The following is an 11,268-nucleotide window of genomic DNA, read 5'->3' as shown; positions in this document are numbered from 1 at the left end:
TATATAATACCTTGTAATTTTCTTAAAGGTCTTAAACATGTGTGGGTATATGATACCTTCAATTCTTAAAATATTTACATTGAGCCGCAAGTTTTTGTATGGACGTTATATTCTATTCCCGCAAAAAAATGGACACTATATCATAATTACTGGATAGCCATTTTTTGTATGATATATTCATCGTACGTATCACATACTCTCTACTGTGTATAAAGAACTGATGGTTATATCATTATTTATTTATTGTGTTGTTTAATAATTTCTAGACATGTCGATAGTTTTGCTAGTTTTGCTAGTTTTCTTGTTATATATTTTAAATATGGCAACTATTTATTTTTTTGTGGTATATTATTGCTAGCTATGTCACATATCATTGGTATATTTTTTTTGGAATATGGTTTATGGGTATGTCACACTTATTTACTTTTATAATGTAAAATGCATTGGATATGACATACCCACAATATTTCAAAATATTTGTGGGTATTCGATTCCGTGGAATGCTTTTCTAAAGTGACAAAGAACGCATTGCATTTTTGTTCGATAGTTTTCTAATAGGTATCTGATACTAAAAGCGAAAAATGTTTCTGCCATGAGACAACTGTGGGTATGTGAAATTTATGGATATGCATGAGATATTTTGTCTAATATGTGAACTATGAATTATTCTCCTTGAACACATTACTACCATTTGTTTAAATTAGATAATATTGAAAAAATACGTCCGACACAACAATACCTTATACCTCCTATTAATACAAGCACGAAAAAATATCTCCATACACCTGAGAACATGAATGTATACAAATCATGAGGCATTTATTTCTGATTTCTCTCTCCTATTTCTATTAATGACTCCAAATATGCAACATCGCCATGCATGTTATTCTCTTTCCTTTTTTCCACTACAGAATTGTTCCAATGCATGGTGTGCATGAGCCTTATTTATGGTATCCAATTAGCGATTAATGTATTAATACACATACCCATTGCAATAGCACACATCTAAAAGCAATTGAACGGTGGAAAGGCAAGGAGCCTGGGCACCTAGGTGTCCCAAACTGCCGATATAGGGTCGTGTTATTCGTCACCCTGGGCGAGGAATAGTTATTCTTCACCCCCCTCTATTTTACCATCAATGCACCGTAATTTTACGTTTCGTAAGTTTTGTCTTATTTCCGACGCAAAAATGGACCGTAAGAAAATATATGATCGCCATAAAAAATATTTTATGTTATGTAAAATTACAAACGTAAAAACATAGTCTAAAATATACAAAAACTTCAAATTTTCTTGTCCTATGACCTATATTTTTTATTTTTTTATGTCAAATTTTACGTAGAATCAATAAAAATGTAACTATTTGAATTCCAAACGTAATTTAATTATGAAATGATCGTAAGATTACCTCGGGTGAAGAATAAATTATTCTGCACCCAGGGTGATGAATAGTAACACCAGGGTCGTGCTATTCGTCAGCCTGGGTGAGGAATAGTTATTCTTCACCCCCCTCTATTTAACATCAATGCACTGTAATTTTACGTTCCGTAAGTTTTGTCTTATTTCGACGCAAAAAGGGACCGTAACAAAATATATAATCGCCGTAAAAAATATTTTATGTTATGTAAAATTACAAACGTAAAAACATAGTCTAAAATACACATAAACTTCAAATTTTCTTATCTTATGGCCTATATTTTTTATTTTCTTATGTCAAATTTTACATAGAATCAATAGAAATGTAACTATTTGAATTCCAAACGTAATTTAATTATGAAATGATCGTAAGATTACCTCGGGTGAAGAATAAATTATTCTGCACCCTGGGTGATGAATAGTAACACTACGTGCTATTCGTCACCCTGGGTGAGGAATAGTTATTCTTCACCCCCTCTATTTTACCATCAATGCACCGTAATTTTACGTTCCTGATCCATGGAGACAGATAAGGTTGGGGACACGAGCCTTGCCACAGACTGCGAGCACAACAATGAATCGTCGGCTACACTGGCATAGAGACGGATGTTGCGTCGCCTGAAGACATATCACAAATAGTCTATGGCAATCGCCATCCCACGAATCCACCAGCAGCATATGTCCTTGCCTGATGGGCTTGTCTGCCCAATCGGAGGTCGATGCACACTGCGAATGCAACTTCGTCGTTCAACATGCATTAGCCGTCGCGGGCAGATGGTGGCAGAACCTGTACCGGTGTCATTACAGGTGGAGGTGGTAGGCTGTTGCCACCGACCTGAACAAAAGCCACATCTACGAAGATTGAGACGAGGAGGATGACACAGGGGGATGCTATGGCTTTGGTGTTGGTGGTGGCCGTTGTCTGATGCTCTTGTGCTGGGTGGGTGAACGGATGGATGTTGGTGCATATGCAAAGAATAAATTTATAGAATAAATACAAAATTGTTTTGGCAAGCGATTAGTACTCATGTACATACAAATTATGACACATTATGGATCACGCGAGTGAGGAAGTATATTTTAGGAACGTTTAATATCATTGATTTAACTCTTTCTAGGCTCCTAATTAGTACAACCATACAAGCAAGAAATAGTGCTTTGATACCCAAGATACATTGCAAGTACATGCCAAGAATTTCGACATTCTCATTAAATTTTAGAATTATTTTTGTGAAGCAGGGTGGAACTCTGACTTTCCATATGAATGAAATAGAACTGATACATACTAGATTAAACTATTTGATATCCTCAAAAACTAACATTGTCGCCTTTAAGTATTTTAGGGAGGTATGTGCAATTAATGATTTGGCGTACGCAAATATTGTTCAAGACATTTTGCAAGTTCATAGTAGTGTTTCGATGCATAGCCACCTTATCTCCTTGGCGATGGGTATAGCATTTTCTGCCATCATTTTGAGACCTCTTGTGCTGGGTTCCCATGTTGTATTTATCTTTCTGTGACAGAGATGCCAATTGGCCATTCCAGATGGACTAACGCCATCTCTTTTAACAGTCATTTTGTGCCAGGAAACAACTGGTCGTCAATTAAATATGGTATTTCTAGTCATTCAGATCCGTGAGACTTCGAATGTCATGTATGTCTTATGTTTGAACACTGGTGCTTGTGATGGAAAAGTTTGACCTACGCTCACATATTTACTAGTCAAACTGCGTTGTGAGTAAAAAGTTCGTTGAAAGAACTTGAGACACAAATTTCTTGGAGCCTCCATCTCCATAAACATGATCATGCAAAAGAATGAGTGAGGAGCGAACATACCACACATACAACAAGTAGATATCTCACCTTCTTATTTAGAAGACCACTGGTAGCAACCATGATCAACATGTGTATATCATTGGTTAACCTAGGTCGGAACTGTTATATGCTAGTATGCATGCTTTTTAGGAAGCACATATATTTGGTAGGTGACGTATTGTGCGCTGATGCATCTCTCATAGTGTGAGCCTGCTTGCCTACACTAATTGAGCATCACCGATGAGGCCTAAGCGATTAGCCTGACCCATGGAAACAGTTAAGGTCGGTGACACGAGCCTTGCCACAGACCGCGAGCACAACATTGATGTCGTCGGCAACACTGGCGTAGACATGGATATCAGCCCGCCTGAAGGCAGAGCACAAACAGTCCATGGCGCTCGGCATCCCATGGATCCACCGGCAGCACGTATCCTTGCTTGATGGGCTCGCCCTGCCCAATCGGAGGTCGACGCACACTGCGAATGCAACTTTGTCGTTCAACATGCATCGGCCGTCGCGGGTAGATGGTGGCGGAACTTGTACTGGTGGAGGTGGTAGGTTGTCACCACACACCTGGACAAAAGCCATACCTATGAGGATTGAGATGAGGAGGATGGCGCGGGGGGATGCTATGGCTTTGGTGTTGGTGGTGGCCATTGTCGTTGATGCTTGCATGTTGGGCGGGGGAGCGGATGGATGTTGGTGCGTATGCAAAGAATAAATTTATAGGATGAATATGAAATTGTTTTGGCGAGATGATTAGTAGTTGTGCACATATAGATTCTGAATAATTAGCGCAAACGAGCGTGGGCTCTCACTAATTTAGCTCTTTTCCATGATCTTAATTAGTACAATCATACCGGCAAGAAATATTGCTTTGGTACCAAAGGTACATTGCAAGTACAAGCCAAGAATTTCCACGTTCTCATTAAATTTTAGGATTATTTTTGGGAACCATGGTGGAACTGTGACTTTTCGTATGAATGAAATACTAGAACCGATACATGCAAAGTGATGTCACGATTTTGGAGAGAACATGCCTAAACCCTTGAATGAAAAGTAAAATGAACTAATAGCTAGACAACACCAACAGGCTTTAACATACCGGATCAAACTATTTGATATCCTCAAAAGCTAACAAGTCAACCTTCAAATATTTCAGGGAGGTACGTGCAATCAAAGATTTGGAGTAAATATTGTTCAAGATGTTTCACAAGTGCATAGTAGTGTTTCACTGCATTGCCGCCTTTTTTTAAAAGACCCAGCACAACGACTGGCTTATCATTGATTTAGCAGAAGAAGGCGGAAAACATGGGTAGATCGTGATCACAAGGAAAAGAAAATAGACAGAAAAACACGATAAGAGGCCCCGGCCTTCATATGTGCCTCGGATACAGTTTCACGTGATGTACCCGAAGGGGCTCTGAATCTGCGTAGCTCCAGCAAGACACCATTGTTCCAAATTTCTTCGAATTGCTCCAACGATGTTGCTGGCCGCGGGAGATTTATTCCTGAATGTGGCCTCGTTTTGTTCCTACCAGATCTCCCAGCAGATCAACTGAATCATTGTTCTGATGCCCCTCTTCCTATTTTGGCGGTTCTGTGGATGATCATTCTGACTATATCTGAGGTGTTCCTCTAGCATGCCGAACCCTCCTGCTTCAGCTTCGCAGACCCGCGCCAACTAGCGACCTGGTTCTAGACCGTGTGTGCCATGCTGCATTCCCATAACAAAGTGCAGAGATGATTTCAGATAACGCATGCAGAGGGTGCAGAAATAGCCGTTCTTCTAGCGCCGTCTCTGTAGCTCGTCGTTGCACCATAATCGTTCCTGGTCAAGAAGCCATGGGTTTGGCTTTGCTGCCATCTCCTGGGTGTTGTGGACTATTAGGAATAAGTTTACTATAGAAAATGTGTTTCCTTCTAAACCCGCTCACTGCCTTTTCAAATTGATCTCCTTCCTTCAACAGTGAAAATTATTGATTAAGGAGCGGGATCGGGGAGTTACTGAAGACCTGATTACCCGGGTGCATGCTACGGCGTCGTCACTTCTTCGAAACAATCATGCCAACGCTAGCTGATGAGTTCTTTTGGCTGCCCTTTGGGCGTAGGTAGTTGGCCTGCGTGCCGCTTTCTGGCTGCTATGCCTTGTAAGTGCTATGACTGTCAACTTGTTCGATGTGATTGTGTGGTTGTGCGGTTGTATACTCTGCTTGATGGTTTTATTTATAAAGTCGGGCGCCTGACTTCTCTCTAAAGAAGCCATGAAAACACCTTGACATTCCCGGGGGCCCAGGTTTCCAGAAGGTGTGCGTGTACCCCGGGTTGCTGCTGCTTGCGAACTGAGGCCGGTAGGCGGAGCCCAGAGTGTTGCCCCGAGCATGAAGCAGTCCACTGGATTTCGTCCGGCTGGGCATGGTCGAGAGCGACACCGGAGCTGTTGATTAGACGCCATAGCTGAATGAAATTGATGGCCACCGCACTCGTATCGCCGTGAGGACAACTTGTGCTGGGTTAGCCTGAATGCCCCCACCCACCTACCAAGGCTTGCACATGCTTGTACACGCGGTAGAAATAGGCGATCCTTGCAAAGATAACTTGCAGTTTTTCGGGAGCCTACAAGCATATCTTGGATCAGGCGGCAATCCCCTCAAAGCGAGCATGTCGACCGAGAAAATTATAAATTGGACGCACGGCCCAACAAATGTATGTGAACGTGACTACTACTGTATAATAAAATCTACAACACCAAATTATTTTTATTACTAGATTCATCATAGAACATATTTAAATACTGTATATATTTCATGTGGTATATATAAGTATATTTTTCTATAGACTTGGTCAAACTTTTTTTTAAAAATTACCCATGGCAAAGCTAGAACTTCAACTAATTGTCCCACACAACCAGTACTTCTTTTGGAATTTGGTGGCAAAAAAACACATTGAAATTAATAAAATCTTGACCTTTCTCCTGTGCAGTTTTTTTTATTCTGATAAACATCTCTTTATTTCGTTTATTTGAGGGAATAAATGTCTCTTTATTGAGGTTGTTTCTGTAAATTTCCATGATAAGATGTGTAACTATGAATTAACATATCCTTAAAGACTCGTGCCGCTTTCTCACATGGGGAGCATGGGGAGACGGAGGTGACTCATGTGGGACCCACACTCCCCTCCATGCAGCCAGGCCCTAGGCCACGCTAACCTATCACGTGGGACCAACAGGGGCGCCTCCAGATGAGTCCAGTGCCCTTCAACTTCATCCTTTCTTGAAGTTTCTTGAACTATTTTTATTATACCCTAAAAATTGATTTTTCGAAAAAGTTTAAAAACGAATTGATGCCAAAATATGTCCTTAATATAAATATAACATGAAACAATAAAAATTATAGATACGTTTATGACGTATCACTCCTTGAAAAAGACACTACATCATGGTCATCATTGTCGTTTGAATCATTGGCGTCGTTCTTCTTCATCGTCCTTCATCGCCAGTTTCTCATTTGAGTTGGCAGCAAATTTAACTAGGGCCTCCTCGTTATCTTTGTTGTTCTTGTCGGCACCGGGATCATACAACACCTGCATATCCACCGCCGCCACATTCTCAGGGAGTGGATGCATGGAGATGAAATGCTTTAGGCCCTGTAGAGAGAGCAGAACTTAAAGGCATGCATCCCATAATGCAAAGAACAAGCACTCACAAACAAGAAGGCGTTTTGGGCACATATGTTCGTGGGCGGATGGTGGCATACGGTCAGACAGTCGACTTAGTCGGGATGTCATTCGCCTTTTCTTTCACTATGATGGTAGTAACCATATGAGGTGGCTTGACATCATAAGTGATGGAAATCGAGCGAGTATCGTCCAATGGTCCGATGTACTCATACACCAAGTGTGACGTAACCAGGGAAGGTTGGATTTCCCTGCCTAGCCAGGTCATGAGAATCTCCAATGTGGTGAGGTCGACGTCGATGAGCCACTACACTTTCTGGTGGAGCCGCTCAACGTCATGCATCTTGACAAGATGGTTTCATGCCCCAAGAACGGCACTAATGAGGGTGACCGACTGAGTATGATAGCAGTCGTTTGACTCTATTGTATGTTGGGATCCGGGCGGTAGAATCAATTCTGCGGCTACTTCTTCATGGAGTTGGGTCATCCCAACTTGAAATACTTGGCATTTTGCTCGGTCTGAATGTTGCCTCAGCCACACTCGTGGAGCTCATTGCGGTTCTTCAACGACCTCACTTGCAAGTATATGTTCCATGGTCTAAAGTGGGGCTTCATCCCCAAGAAGCATTCGCGCATTACTATGAAACAAGCAATGTGAAGCACTCCATTCAGAGTAAGGTGGAGGTGGTGGGAGGGATATCATAGTAGAAGAGAAGGTGTGAAAAAACCCCCGCATCACAAACGATAATAATAACACGCTCTCGTATTCAAGCAATGCGGGGTCCGTGTCCTGAGTTGGCACACCTTCTTAGATCGACGTTCGCCAACTAACCTCCTCACACCTCGGGAGGAGGCAACGGTTGGTGAGCCATTTCAGTTGTCCACCGGGGATGTCGTACGACATCCACCACCTTTCGTTAGGGTTCAATGTTGTGCTGGTATGACTGATGACATCACCATGCCTTGTAGCGCCACCTTGTTCAATGTGATATGTCGTGCGCCATTAACTTTGCTGGTGCCAAAACATCTATAATGGTCAGGAGAGGGGCCGCGATCCGAGATTTGTTTTACAAATAATGGCAGATTAACCACCTAGAACAAGGAGACAAAAAAGCAGAGACAAAATACAATACACTTTAGCTAGCCTGACCTCTTATAACTTAGGCGCAAGACATTGCTACATGGCGCTAGATTGACATCTGCCAGGTTAACATAATTTGAATCAGCATTTGTCAACCAGATATATACTCTCTTAGAGCAACTTTAGAGCATCTCTAGCAGATCCCGTAGAACGGGTCATCCGGAAATAATAATTGTCGATATAGCAGACAAGGATGTTTTTTTAGGGCCCGAATAGATCCCATGAAATCGCTCCTCCCATATTTTTTTTGCTGTATCTTGCAAAGTCCCGACCATTTCCGCCATATCTACAGGAGCCGCCCTTCTTTTTGTCATTTCCCATATCCATGGCGCGAAGGCCTTTTTTGCTCGCTTCCGTTCCCGCCTCACTCGCCGCCACTGCAGCCGAATCTCCCAACGGTTCTTGGTGCCCCCGGTTGCCCCGCGTCGTCCATTTGCTCCGCCGCCCTGCGCCACTTATATTCCACCAAATTTGGAGGCCGGGGTGCCCATTTGTCTCCGCGGGATAGCGGCCACCGCTGACACCATGGATCCGCCCTGTAGCTTGGCATGCGGGCTTGTAGTCGGCAGATCCGGTTGTTTCCGATGCCAGCGAGCCTTGAAATCGCCCGAGGGATAGCCGTGCGCGCCAGAGGAAGGGATTTCGGTCGGTTTTTATTCGGTCGTAGGGGGAGAAGAAAAGGGGTTTTCTGCTTTGCTTCGGCCGGCGCGGGAGAAGAAAGGGGCGGCCAGCTTTGCTTCGGGAAAATGTATGTTCAATGTGTTGGGGAACGTAGCATGCAATTTCAAAAAAATTCCTACGATCACGCAAGATCTATCTAGGAGATGCATAGCAACGAGAGGGGGAGAGCGTGTCCACGTACCCTCGTAGACTGAAAATGGAAGCGTTAGGTTAACGCGGTTGATGTAGTCGAACGTCTTCGCGATCCAACCGATCAAGTACCGAACGTACGTCACCTCCGAGTTCAGCACACGTTCAGCTCGATGACGTCCATCGAACTCTTGATCCAGCAAAGTGTCGAGGGAGAGTTTCGTCAGCACGACGACATGGTGACAGTGATGGTGATGTAGTGATGGTGATGTGATCCACGCAGAGCTTCGCCTAAGCACTATGTGAATATGACCGGAGGAGTAAACCGTGGAGGGAGATGCCGCACACGGCTTGGAACAATTGGTGTGTCTCCAAGGGGTGCCCTGCCCACGTATATAAAGGAGGGAGAGGGAGGAGGCCGGCCCTAGGGGGCGCGCCAAGTGGTGGGAGTCCTACTAGGACTCCCAGTCCTACTAGGATTTAGCCCCCTCTTATTCCTTCTCATGGAGGGGGGAAAGGGGGAAGGAGAGGGAGGACGAGAAGGAAAGGGGGGCACCACCCCCTCCCCTAGTCCAATTCGGACTCCCATGGGGGGGGGGGCGGACACCCCTTGTGGGATGCCTCCTCTCTCCCCTATGGACCATAGTAGCCCATTACTTTCCCCGGGGGGGGGGGGTGTTTCCGGTAACCTCCCGGTACACCAAAAAATACCCGAAACGATCCGGAACCGTTCCGGTGTCCGAATACCATCATTCAATATATCAATCTTTATCTCTCGACCATTTTGAGACTCCTTGTCATGTATGTGATCTCATCCGGGACTCCGAACAATCTTCGGTCACCAAAACACATAACGCATAATACAAATCGTCATCGAACATTAAGCGTGCGGACCCTACGGGTTCAAGAACTATGTAGACATGACCGAAACATATCTCCGGTCAATAACCAATAGCAGAACCTGGATGCTCATATTGGTTCCTACATATTCTACGAAGATCTTTATCGGTCAAACCGCAATGACAACATACGCTATTCCCTTTGTCATCGGTATGTTACTTGCCCGAGATTCGATCGTCAGTATCCTCATACCTAGTTCAATCTCGTTACCGGCAAGTCTCTTTACTCGTTCCGTAATGCATCATCCCGCAACTAAATCATTAGTCACATTGCTTGCAAGGCTTATCGTGATGTGGATTACCGAGAGGGACCAGAGATACCTCTCCGATACTCAGAGTGACAAATCCTAATCTCGATCTATGCCAACCCAACAAACACCTTCGGAGAAACCTGTAGAGCATCTTTACAATCACCCATTTACATTGTGACGTTTGATAGCCCACAAGGTGTTCCTCCGGTATTCAGAAGTTGCATAATCTCATAGTCAAAGGAATATGTATAAGTCATGAAGAAAGTAATAGTAATAAAACTTAATGATCATTATTCTAAGCTAACGGATGGGTCTAGTCCATCACATCATTCTCTAATGATGTGATCCCGTTCATCAAATGACAACACATGTCTATGGTCAGGAAACTTAACCATCTTTGATTAACGAGCTAGTCAAGTAGAGGCATACTAGGGACACTCTGTTTTGTCTATGTATTCACACATGCATCAAGTTTCCGGTTAATACAATTCTAGCATGAATAATAAACATTTATCATGATATAATGAAATATAAATAACAACTTTATTATTTCCTCTAGGGCATATTTCCTTCAGTCTCGCACTTGCACTAGAGTCAATAATCTAGATTACATAGTAATGATTATAACACCCATGGAGTCTTGGTGCTGATCATGTTTTGCTCATGGAAGAGGCTTAGTCAACGGGTCTACAACATTCAGATTTGTATGTATTTTGAAAATCTCTATGTCTCCCTCCTTGACTTGATCCTGGATGGAGTTGAATCGTGTCTTGATGTGTTTGGTTATTTTGTGAAATCTGGATTCCTTATGACTGAGGCATAGGGAATGACTTTCATTTTCTTTCTATCTTCTGCAGTGGTCGGGCATTGAGTCTGACTCAACTTTACACCTTGTAACACAGGAAAGAACCCTTTCTTTGACTGATCCATTTTGAACTTCTTCAAAACTTTATCAAGGTATGTGCTTTGTGAAAGTCCAATTAAGCGTCTTGATCTATCTCTATAGATCTTGATGCCCAATATATAAGCAGCTTCATCGAGGACTTTCATTAAAAAAATTCTTATTCAAGTATCCTTTTATGCTATCTAGAAATTCTATATAATTTCCAATCAACAATATGTCATCCACATATAATATTAGAAATGCTACCGAGCTCCCACACACTTTCTTGTAAATACATGCTTCTTCAAAACTCTGTATAAAACCATATGCTTTGATCACACTATCAAAGCATATATTCCAACTCCGAGAGGCTTGCA

At 42.9% G+C, this 11,268-nt stretch overlaps 1 protein-coding gene across 1 annotated transcript; it reads right to left on the bottom strand.

The window, feature by feature from the left end:
- Window positions 1–3,487: 3,487 nt before the first annotated feature.
- LOC147992179 (uncharacterized) lies at window positions 3,488–3,889 on the bottom strand. The gene has a single exon (XM_087538955.1). The coding sequence runs from the start codon at window positions 3,887–3,889 to the stop codon at window positions 3,488–3,490; it is 402 nt and encodes a 133-aa protein (XP_087395081.1).
- Between the last annotated feature and the right edge of the window lie 7,379 nt (window positions 3,890–11,268).

Source organism: Triticum urartu, chromosome 1A (genome assembly GCF_056163025.1).
Source record: "Triticum urartu cultivar PI428250 chromosome 1A, HENAU_Tu73, whole genome shotgun sequence".
Lineage (NCBI taxonomy): Eukaryota > Viridiplantae > Streptophyta > Magnoliopsida > Poales > Poaceae > Triticum > Triticum urartu.
The sequence above is the reverse complement of the archived record's forward strand: the minus strand, read 5'-3'. Positions and strand labels throughout refer to the sequence as shown.

Coding starts and splice junctions, on each gene's coding strand:
- LOC147992179 (XM_087538955.1), bottom strand. CDS start 3,889: ATGGCCACCACCAACACCAAAGCCATAGCATCCCCCCGCGCCATCCTC.